General features: G+C 35.1%; 1 protein-coding gene across 4 annotated transcripts in view; it reads right to left on the bottom strand.

Annotated features, from left to right (window-relative positions):
- Positions 1–64: 64 nt before the first annotated feature.
- Positions 65–15302, bottom strand: part of LOC306844188 (zinc finger protein DPF3) — a 36161-nt gene continuing 20923 nt past the window's right edge. The window contains exons 8-12 of one of the 4 annotated variants that reach the window (XM_079376136.1): positions 13482–13619; positions 12378–12506; positions 5364–5476; positions 5076–5157; positions 65–3217 (exon numbers count right to left, since the gene is read on the bottom strand). In XM_079376136.1, coding sequence (XP_079232262.1) covers positions 3150–3217; positions 5076–5157; positions 5364–5476; positions 12378–12506; positions 13482–13619 — 530 coding nt within the window. In that variant the 3' untranslated portion in view covers positions 65–3149. Of the gene's footprint in view, positions 3218–5075; positions 5158–5363; positions 5477–8041; positions 9847–12377; positions 12507–13481; positions 13620–15302 lie in introns of those variants that run through there. The other 3 variants (XM_079376137.1, XM_079376138.1, XM_079376139.1) reach the window with 3 other exon arrangements.

The following is a 15302-nucleotide window of genomic DNA, read 5'->3' as shown; positions in this document are numbered from 1 at the left end:
TGTATGTGCTGCTCTCTAGTGGTAAGCATGGCAGGAATCTTGAAATCAGCATTGACTTGGTTTTACTTGCATTTTTTATTAAAATTTACATTACAAGGATAAAAAGAAAAGGACAAGAAAAAAAAAAACTAAGTACAAAATTATTCTTATGATTGCAAAGGATTAAAAATGTGTTTGAATACAGATGATTATATACAAGAAATGTCATTGTAACAGGCTGCATTTTTCTACTTTTGGACTAGATGAATTCATTGTGTAAGTTGGTATAATGGAGCTGTTTCTAGCTTAACCCCGGGTTAATGAAAAGTATTGCACTTTTACTTTAGAAGGGTATTTAATAGTGGGTTATGAAGCCTGGAGAAAAAAAAATCAAGCAAGCAAAAACGCTTGAGTTAAATTCCCTTTCAAGGAGTGCAACAGTGCCCGCCCACTTTTTAAAGTGCCCTTGATTCAGGTAGTATTTTACCATAGGATTTGTAGTTCTCATTAAAGAATTATAAGATATGAACATTAGAAACTTTGATTTGAAGCCAAAGGTACAAGACTGGTACCAGACAGCTTTAATGAGGATAAAAACTATAATCCCATGAAGCATTGTGAACGAGTCAATCAAATTACAAAACAATGGAGAAATATAAAACTAAATAAGGGTGCAATTTGCTTTTGTGATTCTCTGGAGGAAATGTTATTGCAGAATCATGGATAGTGTAGTTTTTCACTAGAAATTCTACTTATAAATGACAAAGGTATATGTGACCCTGGACCACAAAACCTTCTTAAGTCTCTGGGGTATATTTGTAGCAATAGCCAAAAATACATTGTATGGGTCAAAATTATTGATTTTTCTTTCATGCCAAAAATCATTAGGACATTAAGATTGTTTTCCATGAGGATATTTTGTAAATTTTCTACTGTAAATATATCAAAACTTATTTTTTTTATTAGTAGTATGCATTGCTAAGAACTTGATTTGGGCAACTTAAAGACAATTTTCTCTCATTTTCAATATTTAGAGTTTTTTTGCACCCTCGGATTCCAGATTTTCAAATAGCTGTATCTCGGCCAAATATTGTCATATCCTAACAAACCATACATCAGTGGAAAGCTTATTTATTCAGATGATGTGTAAATCTCAATTTTGACAAATTGACACTTATGACTGGTTTTGTGGCCCAGGGTCACATATGGTATGTGGTGGTATATTAGGATAACACTATACCATCAATTAGCAATCTCAGATAAAAAAAAAAAAACTACTTTAAAAATCAGTTCCCGTATGGAGAAAATGGATTGGGATTTTTATTCTGACTGCTGCACTCTATATAACTGGTAGTTGTTTAGCAACAAATAACACCCTGAATAGCACCTGCTCATTAAATATTCATGAGCTTTGTACAGTCACAGAAACTTTTGCATTGTATTTCATGTCAACGTTTGAGGGAAAAATACAAAGATCAAACAGAAATGAATGGAAAATGCAATCATAACATTGCAGAAGAGACCAATTTATTCTGATGGTACACTGAGGAACGAGATGAGGTGATATTTAAATGAAGCACATGCTGTGTTCCTCCAATCAATATAGGCAAATATCCATAAAAGAACATTAACCCAGGGTTTACAAATGTACAGTCTATTACAAAACATGAAAAAAGATACCTGAAGGTTTATATTTAGAATGGGTTAAAAATTTTAAGTGTCAAAGGTCATATGAAAGGTCATGTATCAGCTGTCCGTTTTGTTTTTTCTAAACAAAAATCTTATTCCAAAGGCCTAACTATGGTTAAATGAATGAACATCATCATACTAGTTTGATTTTGGAACCTTTAATAATTTTTTTAAACTGAAAAACAAATGTTAATGTGATGTAGATGACCTTTAAAGAGATAAAAATGCATAGCTAAAATATTCAACAGATCGCAAGATCTGGAGAGCGTTGATGAATTGGCTCTGAAAATAGAGCCTCTAATGTATTATACAGGTGAAGGAGGTGGGAATGACATGAGAGAATGTCCAGATGGAAATAGAAATGCTAATATATCACAAGCAAAGAAATACAAAATGGAGTGAACAGATGTTTCACTCAGAGAGGTATGAAGGGCTTCAAACAGGCGGATGGAACAATAGAAGGTTCTAGGACACACAAAACTGGAATGTTCCTGGAGCATAACCAGATATGTCCGACACAATGTAACGAAAGATTAAACAGTCTAATGCATTCACATTTAATAATTACAAAATGTAACCTAGAGAAAAAAAGCTGGCTTGAAAAGGCAAAACATAGCATGCAAGTACTATCGTAGCACAAGGAAAAGCCTTATATGATGGCTATCATGTAATTTACCAACCACACGATTGTCTGCTAAATTATATATGTAAAAGAACAAATGAAAACACTCAACAGCATTATTTTTCCGGTCCTGAAGTCAAAGCGAAGTGCTGCTTCAATATACACAGAAAAACAATTTTTTGCCATTTCGTTTCAAGATTGCTTTCACAATAACTCTCAGATACTATGCCCTAAATGTCTACCTGAATGATGATCCCAGTAAGAAAGATGAGCTACTAATCACATTTATCCTTTTTACATCAAACGGTTTCTTGTTATGAGCTAAAAATGTCTTTGCAAGAAATCATGTGGGCTTACAAACATCATAGACACATTGAAAATATGATTAAAGTGAATAGAAACAGACTTAAATGAAAACGATTTTGCTTTATACCACCGGTGTGTGTATCTGAGTATGTTTATGTTGCACGTAGAGAAGACACAACTTGATTTAAAAATCTGCTATTTGTTAAAAATAGCTTAGAATGTGTGTATAAGAGGTTGATTATCACTTCATTTGTAATATTATAGTTATTGTGCTGGTGTTGCTATTTAACTAAGTACTTTTTATATAATACGACTCATGTTTCTAGGTAATTGGACAATCTGGACTCAAACCTGCCACTGGATTTGTTAGTGAGCAGGATGTGAGGTAGACTACCGATTGCCTAGACTTGGTTGAGAAAAATGTTTGTAACACAGAGGTAGAGGAAGACTCCACTTCACACTACAACAGGAGGAGAACTACAGAGCAAAACCAAGACAAACATTCATCCTGAGTCTGCTGTGTGTGTAACTGTGTAGAACCTTCTCACAACGCTTACGGCTCTCCGAAACCAGATGCCTTATCCTTCAGTAGATCAAGACACAGATGACAACTCCAACTTCCTGTGGATGAAACCGATACTAACGTGACTCACATGTATAGCATGTGTATTTGTTTAATGTGTGACTGTTTACTTGTCCATGTGGTGTATTGTAAATCAGTGTCATATTTTTTTTTTGGAACTATGTAGTACAGGGTTCTTCAGTAATGGGTCTAGAATTTCATGGGGTCAGTCAATTACTTTTTTTAAAGGGGTCATGAACTGAGAAATCAAAATTCCTTGATCTTTTGATATATAAGAGGTCATTGTGCTATAAAAACAGTCTAAGTTTCAGAACTTTCTCGTTTGTCTAAAAACAGTTAATATCTGTTTTAGGGGAGTTAAAATTTGTCAAAACGACAGCTTGTGGAATGTGCTACTTTATGACATAATAGTGTGGCTAAACACCGACTCTGGAAAAGAAGATCAACACCTGCTTCTACATCACTACCTGTTTAGCCCCGCCCACCAATTTGCACATGTACTAGGTAAATGTCAAGAGAGGCAAACGCAGGTCTACGCAGAAACCAAACGATAAACTTTATTTCATGAGCTTTATTTTTTCCAGACTGCATCAGAAAGCACTTGGTCCTTTCACTTCATTTTACCATGGATTTTTTTTTACAAACAGGGCACAATTCGATGCAGGATTTTCAGAAAGATTGAAACTAAAAGACGAAGCTGTGCTGACTATATTGGATCTGATGTCACTCCACGGCGCTCATCAATGTAGGACGTAGGCTGTCAAACATACACAACTATTAGCAAATCATAGCAGTGGGTGTTTACTTCCGTGTCTACAATCTGTCACGCCTATTCAAACAGAGCGTTCCGATGCAGGGGTCAAAACGGGACAGAAAATAGCCTATAGGCCTTTATCACACTTCTGCGTTCGAAAAGCAGAAGATTTAAATAGATACGTAAAAGAACTTCCGCTGCAGCCTCTATCAATGGCTGTGCCCATAGCATGGGATTGTTGTGGATTATTTATTTAGAATTCAACACATATTATGTCGTCTAAAGACACCAATCTTAGTTTAAAACAATTAATTAATTGAGTATTATGAAATTAAAGACTGTTGCCACGATATCCCGATGCGTATTGCGTGACTTAAACAGGAGTGCGCGAGGCATACTGTATGTGTATATGCAGTTCTTCACAGTCTGATCACCTTATTTCATTACAGAACAGCGAGAAAACTATACAAACAACATATCACATTAATGAGCATTAGAATTAGCAAAAGAATTAGCTGCGTGCTCTTCATTAATCTGATTGGCAACACTGGCAGCGCTGACAGTCGTGTCGCTCAGATAGGCTCATGTTACACATTAGAATGAAGGACATGATACATGGTATGAAATCGGTGTAATTACGCAGTTTTAACATTGACGTTTATTGTGTCAATGTTCGACTAAGCTAAGCTAAAAGTGCTACTGCCAGACCCGGAGATCAGTTGAATGGATTCAAAAACGGTAGAACTCAACTGTTTAACTGTTTTTTAAAAAAGTGGAGTGTTCCTTTAAGTTCCACCAAACCTAAAAGTTAAGAAATTAAGGTTCAACTAAAGGATACATTTTTCCTTTCACATTAAAATATATTTAGTAAAATCAAAATGCATGACTCAAAGTATCAATAATTATAATTTTATTGTATTTTCAGTGTAAGTACCGCAATGTAAAAATATGGTTTATTCATATGTATAAATAATATCCTTATTATTGCATGTTAATCATTATTAATGCATTCATGTTATTATAGGCCAGGCATTAAAGGCAACAATCCACACCAATCTGGCAGTTTTAAGAACTGAATCAATGCAATTTAGTAATGATTTGTAATATGTATTATGTTATTAACTGCTGTGAAGTGATCTTACCCTCGGGTGGCTGTGTCATGGGAGGCTTCAGGCAGTACATGTGGTATCCCCGATCACAGTCATCACAGAACAGAAGCTGATCCTACAAAATTAGAGGGCGTCACCGAGCTGTTAACTCACACACACTCAGCCATATGAGCAGGCTTGCTGTAACATGCATATTAGCAACATGCTGCATCAATAATATCAAACAAGAAAAGAGAGCTTTGACAAATCTTGTTTGAGATGTCAGATATTTATCTACTCTCACATGCTCTTTTTATACATCCCCTAGGATTTAACACTCACATCGTTCTCTGAGGTGCCACACAGACTGCAGGATTTACACTCGATGCACTGCCACTGGTACGTCCGAACAGCCTGCATCATGTTGTCTGTGAACTGCAGACATGAAGGATGGCCTGGTGAAAGAGAAAGATGAAAGAATAATCTGGCAGAAAGAAGAGAGGCTAAACTCATGAGTATTAGATTATTTTCCAATGTACTTTACTATAATCAGTTTAATTAAAAAAAACATAAATCAACATAAAATGTCATAAGACTAATCATTAGAAAGTTTCTTAATGTAATTTATGTACATTAAGGTGGATCGATATGTGGATGGATGGAGGTATAGACAGATAGATAGATAGATAGATAGATAGATAGATAGATAGATAGATAGATAGATAGATAGATAGATAGATAGATAGATAGATAGATAGCATTAAAGGAATAGTTCACCCATAAATGAACATTTTGTCATCATTTACTCATCCTCAAGTTGTTCCAAACTTTTATGAAAAGTGTCTTCTACTGAGCACAAAAGAAAACCAAACAGTTGAGGGTAGCAATTGATTTCTACAGAAGTCAATGGTTACCGTCAACCATCTGATTTCCAGCATTCTTCAAAATATCTTCTTTTGTACTCAGCAGAAGAAAGAATCTCATAGAGGTTTGGAAAAGCTTGAGGGTGAGTAAACGATGACAGATTTTTAATTTCAGTTGAACTGTCCCTTTAAATTAATAATGACAGGAACATGAACAAATTTTTTTTTTTACACACGATTTATGTGGAAGGAGCAAACAAGTTTCCCCTAAACACCTCCACCTTCTGTTCTGCCCTCCACACACAGAGAGAGGGTAAGCACAGGTTTGGAAAATGCCAGATGGTTCTGTAACCTCACATGTCTGTCTTTCTCTCTCTCTCTGTCTTTCTGTCTCTTAGGGAGGTGTCAGATCCTCGGCCTGCTCATTTCCTCAATGAAACTGTGAGAACAGCAGGCTCCTCTCGCTTGGATGCCCAGTAAAGCATGTGCAGTCTTCCCAGTTTGGAAAGCATGTGGAGCCTTGGCTTGAAGTCGGATGTTATGTGAAGCTCTTTCCCTACAGGGAGGTTCATAAGCGTCGCTACCTCATTCCTCTTCATGGCTCTGTCCCTGGTATTCACATGCAGAACTATGTTGAATATATTAAGCCACATTATGCCAACATTTAGACATACATCTTTTGTCTTGATTTTATTTCTTGCAAGTGTATGTAAACATGCCTGATTTAAAGGTATAGTTTACCAAAAATTAAAATGACCACATAATTTACTCACCCTCAAGCTAAGTGTCTAAGGCTTTTTTCTTTCAGATGAATACAATCGGAGTTATATTAAAAAATGTGCTGGCTTTTCTCAAGCTTTTTAATGGCAGTGCATGGGTGTTGAGATTTTGAAGCCCATAAAAGTGAGTCCATTCATCATAAAAAGTGCTCCACGTGGCTCCATGGGGTTAATAAAGGCCTTCTGAAGTGAATTGATGCATTTGTGTGAGAAAAATATCCATATTTAAAACTTTATAAACCATAATGTCTAGCGTCCGCTAACTGTCGTATGCGTGTTCACGATAAGAGTGGCATTCAAGCGGATGATGTTTGATCTAGGTGTAGCATAAGCTCCACTGAGAATATGCTAGTCTCACAAGAACCAAGTTTTGTTTACAGCAAAGGAAAACCAGTCTCCTCTTGGCTTATATCGAAATCCTCAGACATTTTCTTTACAAATCCTCGTTTTGTACTTCTAATTCGCGACCAGTGTTTTGATTTGCTGTCTCCTCTGCGCTTCAGCGTTCGTCACTTCTCACTGGAGCTTACACTACGCCTACGTCATCAGATATGGATTACGGTTTATAAAGTTTTAAATATGGACATCGATTTGCTTCAGAAGGCCTTTATTAACCCCCTGGAGCCGTGTGGAGTACTTTTTATAATAGATGGATGCACTTTATTTTGCTTCAAAATCTTGACCACCATTCACAGCCATTATAAAGCTTGGAAGAGCCAGGACATTTTTAATGTAACTCCAATTGACAAATCTAGGACGGCTTGAGGGTGAGTAAATCATGAGGTCATTTTCATTTTTGGGTGAACTTTCCCTTTTAAGATTTTGATCTTGATGCAATACATATAAAATATGAAAAAATCTAAAATAATATTTTACGTGCAATATTTTGATAAAGTTCTGTTAGTTGCATTGAAATTATAGACGACAATGGCCCCCAAAACTATTTTGACACAAGCCATACTTAAACATGCATGAATGTCTTATGTAATGCATTAAGAAAATATAAAGCCAAGTGTTATTTATTGTAAAGAAAATATGGCACTTTTTTCTATTTCACAATACATTTCACAATAATACGTTTTCTAAGTTTCAAATTATAAAACATATTACTCAAAATTAAGACAGTTATAACAATGTTCATGTGAACTTGAGGGGGCAGACTTCATAAATGCACTAGAGTGACCTTGAACCAGTTAAAAACAGCTCATAGAAGTGGTTTGTTCTAAGATAATGGTTAGCATCATTTATTTGCAGACTTAGCTTGATATTTTGGTGTCATTCAGACATTTTTAAGTGTGACTTAAGTGTATAAATACTATTCGAGGTCACTTGTCCCCTGTTTTCTTTCCTTGAAACAAAATTAACTCAAAGAGTAATTCATAAAATGTAAAATGTTTAATGTTTTTCAGTAACAAAATCCAGTGAAAGACTTGCAGGCTGACATTTGGAGTAACAGGACTCAGCAGCGGCCACAGCATGGATGACAGGTTGCACGAAGTGTGTTCTGTGTGTTTGTGTGGTTTGTGCCACAGATCTTCATGACACAGAAGCAGTTACAAGCATCATCTCTAGCCATGTTGCCCTTTGGCTTAGTATTAAATGAACTAAAGTTTGAATGTTAAACATTGAAACATTTTCTCAAAGTTTAGACATCAAAACACTGGGAGAAATATCATCAGGAGATGTTATATAACAACGGCTTTAGCCTGCAACAGTTTGTGGGCCTATATACATTATACAATATCTTAATAAATTATATTATCGTTTTCAAAAAATTAACGCCCTGAAATAGAGACATGATCGAAAGCATTAATATGGAACATTTTTCGCAACAGTTTCAATTCAAAAGTGACACATGAGTTCACCATAACAATAAATAGAAGAGCTTTAAAGAGCAAATATAGCTAATTTTGTTCATACAAAATGGATGAAATATCCCCATATTAACTGGGTGACGTCCCTGTGGCTAATGTGTATTGTGCCTTTTATTGCATGTATTCTGTTTTCTAGTTCACATTTACTGCATTTTCCTATTGAACGTAGGAAGCTTATGTGCTTGAAATCCAGTGTATTATTATTATTATTATTATTATTTGCATTTACACATACACAGTCAAATCCTCAGAGCTGGATCTGTTAACAGAGGTGAATGGTCCAGATTTTATTTGCAAAACAAAGCCTTCATGAGAATCATTGCACATATGCTACAATTGTACCCCTTCTTGTACCTGTCATTTAAGGAGAGTTTCCTGAATAGTAAGGGAAGTTACTCCAAAAATACGAGTCCTTTTTCTTCTTCTTACTCAACAAAACTAGGGAGAGGCCAAGTTTCATGTATCCTCCAGCAAACATGGTATTTCAAATTTCATTGTCATTTTTTTGTTCTTGTTCTTGTAGCTGTCCTGAGAAAGGAGGAGAGATGGACATTGAAATGCCAACTGGCTCTTACCTCTCTGCAAACTGTCCTCCCTTCCCTCTGGATCCAATCAGGGCCTGGCCTCAGCCCATTCTCTGCCTTCTCGTGATCCCTTTCTTTGCAAATATTGTATTTATCCAGATGTAGGAAGAAAGAAAAAACCCTCTTCGCTATCCGACCTACAGACACATGTTGAGTATTTTCTCCTCCTTGAGGTTTGAAATTCTTTAATTTCTATTTCTAAAGTAAATTTCCACACAGTAAGCATTTTATCTTACATGGCGAAGTGTAATCCACACATCGGTAACGTCCCTGCAATTTTCCATGGCGGAAAACAAACAGTCCAGAAGTAATGGCTCCTCCAATAACTAGCACCTCTCAGTATACAGAAGTGTGAAGCAATAAAAACAACATTCCTTAATTTATAAAAGGCTGCAACTTGTCCTTTGAAAGCATTTCCTGAAGTTAACATTGTGTCTGGAGTTGTGAATCCGTTACGCATGCTGCTGCAAAACAACAGGAAAAAAGGAAAAAGAAAAAAACAGGCAGCAGACACATGCCGAGAGTTTCTCTGATGCGGTTTTCTTGAGGTTTCTCCTTTGTCTATCTGTACTGAGGTGAGCCTGTGCTGTCGTCGGACAGAAGCCCGTCCAGGTCGTCCTCCTCAAAGCCGTGAAAGGTGGACGCCTCGCTTTCTGACGTGTCGCCGAACATGTCCAGAAGTCCGCCCGTCCTCCTCTTCGCCCTGGTCCCACCGACGCGATCAGCTGACATGCATGACGGACATATCAGCATCACAGTGGAAACACACACAAGTAACACTGCAGTCAGCTAGGACTCACACTCCTCTGAGCTTTGGACAACTTGCAGTCTTTGCTGTTACTCATACATTAAGGGATTACGGCTTGCATGTCTGATTGCCTGAACATGTGCTTATCTCATTGGTTGTAGATTAAAGTTGCAGCGCATTAATAGCTGTAAGTGAATCATGAAATGGGATAGATCACCCTAAATTAAAATTATGTCATTGTTTACTCACTGACTGATGGAAAACAAAGTCTTTTTAGGTTTTGAGGTGAATAAGTAATGAAGGAATTTTCATTTTTGTTGTGAACTATCCTTATAAACAATTTTTTTTTTTTACTGAAGAATACATCATTTGGTCTCTCCCTGTTCTTGCTATACTATTCGATTATGAGAAGGCAATGGATCACACAGCCAAGAAAGAAAAACATAAAGAATGGAAGCATATGAGCAAAATAAATTTTGCGCACATGAACTGCGATAACTGATAATGCCCTAAACAGTTAAGAATTTTGAGCATGTTAGGAGTTCAAAATACTTTAAGAAAATAAATGTGGGACCCTTCCAGGATCATTTGCTAGAAAAATACGCAAAACACAAGCACTCAGAGATGAACAAAAAGGCCATGTCACATATAAATGCTCATTCTCAACGCTGCAGGATTTGGCTCACATGTCTACACTTACAAACACAATACACATTCTAAATGCAAGCATGGGATTTTTTTCTTTTTTTTTTAATCAGAAAATATATTTTTTAAAGACCAATGTGGATTGCTTGGGTAGTTACAAAGAGCAAATGTTCTCAGGTCTGTCACCTTGAAAACATTTCGCATCAATCTAAGCAATCTAAATGAAATGTAAGATGCTTCTGGACCTTGTAGTCTTGCATCAGCCATGAAAAACGGCATGACTTAACGGTTTCTTCCGTTTCGATCGAATATGACACTCCCATAGCACTTTCACAGAATTGCACCTGCTTTCCCTTCCAAATCTAATTAGAATGAACTGTGATCTAGCCTTGGTCAAAACAGTCAGAGCAGAAAATAAATATCAACTAGATGATTTTTACTTAGGCCTATGTCTTTAGTATGCAACAAAACAATCTTAGCAGTAAAACTCGACTCTTTATATTAGAAAGAGACAATAACAAAAAAGATTACGTTTTTAATGAAAAATATATTTTCATTTCCATTATTAATTAAACAAAAAAGAAAAAATATATAGTTCCTATTTTTTATATTTATATTATTCATTAATTTTATTTGCATTATAGTTGCACAAAAGATATTTAAGTAAAAAACTATATATTAATTATTAATTTCTCATTGCACGTGCAGGGTAAATCCAAAAGCTATCAAATGCAGTCAGACTGTTACTTTCATATTGTGGTATTTGTGTTACATTACTGATTACATTTTCAGTAATTAATAAGTCATTTATACTGGAATTCATTTTCAAAATGACCGCGTGATTTCTCCTCACATGTTGCTTTTAATCAGCATATTGGTAAATACTGCAAGAATTCATGACTAAACACCAAGACTGCAACAGATAAACAACTGCATGGAAACAGTGGTAATCTGCCCATCTCTAAACTACCGTGCTGGTTTCCAGGACACAGATTAAGTCTAGTCTGGGTTTAAATCACTGCTAATGGCAACTCTCCATTAAAACGCCTTTTTAGTAGAATTCATCTGTATCTGGGAAATCATTTCTATATGACACCATTATACCAAGCCAAACCCAAATCACAACAACTTAAAGAAACTCCATAAAATAAACAAACAAACATGCTCTAGCAAAAAACACGAAAAGATGGGAAATGCACGAACAAGCTGATGAAATGTGCTATTGATGCATGACATGATAAAGCATTAAATCTACATGTATACCAATACATGTATACCAATATGGGCTTTATTAAATGTACTAAAGCTTTTTCAGATAAAAAAAAAAACATTTCTAGGATACGTAAATGTATATCATATGTGGTGTTTTACTGTTGTGTGAAAACTATTCCACATTTAATTTTCTTAAAAGCAAGAATAATGTGTGTGTATAATCATTCAATTCTGCTTCTTTAAATAGAAAACTAACATGTCTTTAACCTACTACGTTAATAAAACTAACATCTGTTATTGACTTGAAATACAGAAACTGTAATCTGGCCCATTTTAGAGCACCACAGTTTTTTACATTGATTACAGAGAGAGAGAGAGAGAGAGAAAGAGAGAGAGAGAGAGAGAGAGAGAGAGAGAGAGAGAGAGAGAGAGAAAGAAATCTCTGAATAATTTTACAGACTACATCTGGCAATTCATTTTAAAAAATCTTTCTTTTTATAATTTCAACCAGATTATTATTGGCTATGCAATAGTAAACATCTCCCTCAGAGTGAAATTAAAACAAGATGGAGGTGAAACTACCCTTCTTGGTCTAACATGGGCAGATACTGTAACTGTGAGTATTAGATAACACAGTGTGAAGTGACTCACCACAGCGGCCGCAGTCTGAACAGGAAACCAGCTCCTCAGCCTGGCCTGTCTTCCTGTTAGAGCCTGAGTCTCCCAGACAGAAGTCACAGTAGTCATTAGGGATGATCGTGCCATCAGGCCCTTTCTGTGCTGTAAAAATAGAACAAATTAAAAAGGAGAAGAGAACATAGAAGAACAGTGGCCTATTCCAAACACTAGCAAACTACAAAAGCATTACTTTTATTATTTTAGACAACCTAAAATTGTTACATGCACACTGTAGTATGAATAAATAGAAACATTTGTGTGTGCTATGTATTTATTTGCTTATTGAATACTAAATCATATCAATTAGAATATAATTAGAATATTTATAATGTTTGGAATAGAGCAAATGCTACTAACTATTGTTACGATATAGATACTAACTATAGCAAACTAACTAAAGTTGCTATGTGGCATAAATAGCGACAGATTATTTCCAAAAAATTATTATTATATCAAAAAAGAACACAATTCAATCCATCAGTTGTTGAATGAAGGCAGATCTGAAAAGGGGCAGAGTTTAAGCGGATTAAACAATATCTGGTATATATATATATGTGTGTGTGTGTGTGTGTGTATATATATATATATATATATATATATATATATATATATATATATATATGTATATATATGTTATATATATACATTTGTTAATCATGAGAATTGGACCTTAAAATAAAGCATGACCAATATTGGTCACGCTTTATTTTAAGGTCCAATTCTCATGATTAACAAACCATTAACTATGACTTTTGCCTCAATAACTTCTAATTTGCTGCTTGTTAAAAGTTAGACTATGGTCATGCAGAATATGTGCTTTATGAGTACTAATAAACAGCCAATATGTTAATAATATGCATGCTAATAAGCAACTTCTTAATAGTGAGAATTGGTTCCTATACTAAAGTTGTTTAAATAAAACATATGAATGGATGAATTGTTCACAATAATGTTATTAATATGCAATTAGAAAACAGGCACACCACAAAAAGTAACCCACAATAAACACGTCATTCATAAAATGTCTAAAATCTACATGGTATATTGAGTCCTAGATATTAAAACATATTAACTCACGCTTGTGATTCTCGTGGTGGACAGGAGGAGATTGGGGGATTTCAGTTTCTCGTTCTTCCTCACCCTCCTCTTCAGCAAGATGAGTATGGGTGTAATGGTAGCTTAGTCCAGGGCGGTTTTTGTAACGCTTCCCGCAAACTATGATAAAGAACATTAGTCATGATGAAATTCATTTTACAGGCAAAAACTTCTTATTTAGTCTCAAATAAGTTATTCTAATAATCAAGCTGGGAGGCTAACACACATCTAAGGAATTCACAAAGCAGCTAGCTGTGGAGTCAAAGCGCTATCACAAAATCTACGTGGCATGTTCTCAGCCAGTGAGAGAGACATGCGGGGTGTAAGAACAGTGTTTAAGGCACAGTATTAGCACTGCAACCCCACAGTGTGTTTTCAGGAACACGTACAGGTGCTGCTAGGCGTCGTAGCAAGTGCTCTGTACTGACTGCACCTGTAAATTGTAGGAATTCACAAAGTGTAATGGTTAACGTGAACTTCTCAGAGCAAAACTATGAATATTACATATATATTGTTGAATGCAGTCAGAATCCGTCACTGATACTGTATGTCTTGGGTGCAATTATGTAGCTTTTAATGTGGTCAAATGCTATCCGACTGTGATCTGATCACTGAAAACACATGTTAATACTAGTTGTCCTATTAGATTACAGACATGGGATATATCACATAACTATATCATAGTGTTGGATACTGAATACAAATGAATTGCTGTTATTGAACATGTTGGTTTAGATTGTCATATTATGTAAAGCTCAGCTCAGCACAGAAAAGATTTGTTTCTCTCTACAGGTAGATGCAGTAAAACATGTCAAGCATCTGTGGGTTGCAGACTGCAATACCAGCAAGGTAAGCACAATATTTTCACAGTAATAAATTCTCTCACTACAAATCTATAAAAAAGGATGGACAAACCTAGGAAAGCATGTGTACAGTATTACATAAATGTGAGCATTTGATTTAATGTCATATGGTTTTTAATTAATTTTCAAAATATTTTATGCATTACCATAATGTGCACCAAATTTATTTTCATTTTAAAGAAAAAGGGTGAGTCTTTCCAATCAAATTTCAGTGAGATAAGGTAAAGATCTTGCCAATCCTTTATTTTACTCTAAAGTAAATAATACTACAGCTAAATGCTTTTGAATGCTGTTTTTGTGTCGTCGTTAAGTTTCATTGTTACATTTATGCTTAAAGGAGCACTAAGTTTCCAACCATAGTGGGCTTAATTGTTTTAAATGTCTACTTGAAGTGTACTTCAAATCTTAAAAGTTTGTCAAAACTGTACTTGTAGATAATATAATATTAATAAAATAAAAGGCCACTTAAGTGTACTTAACGAGAGCACGCCTTCATGACAGATTCTTAACACACTTAAAAAGAGCATTTTTCAATTCAAATTTAATTAAGTACATTTTAAATCGTTTTATCATTTTTGCCGTGCTCTAAAAAAGTACACTTAGTTTGATGAACATACTAATGCACATAAAATTCTGAAACTATAATACACATTTATTTAATTGCAATTAAAATACAATTTACATATGTCCTACACTTAACATTCATTTCTCAAGTAAAGTATATTATTTAAAAAGTATGCTAAAAATGTACTTTAGCATGTACTACATTTTCACAAGGGTAGTGAGATTTTAGTGGTCCGTAATATGTCTTCATCTAATGTGATTCTAAATCACTATAATCATATTAGTTAAAATGATGGTATTGTGCTTTACTAGTATATATTTGATGTAACAGATGTTATTTTTATACAGACTGCTGAATAATATAGATGGACACAGG

The sequence above is a fragment of the Barbus barbus genome (genome assembly GCF_936440315.1).
Source record: "Barbus barbus genome assembly, chromosome: 24".
Taxonomy (NCBI): domain Eukaryota; kingdom Metazoa; phylum Chordata; class Actinopteri; order Cypriniformes; family Cyprinidae; genus Barbus; species Barbus barbus.
The sequence above is the reverse complement of the archived record's forward strand: the minus strand, read 5'-3'. Positions and strand labels throughout refer to the sequence as shown.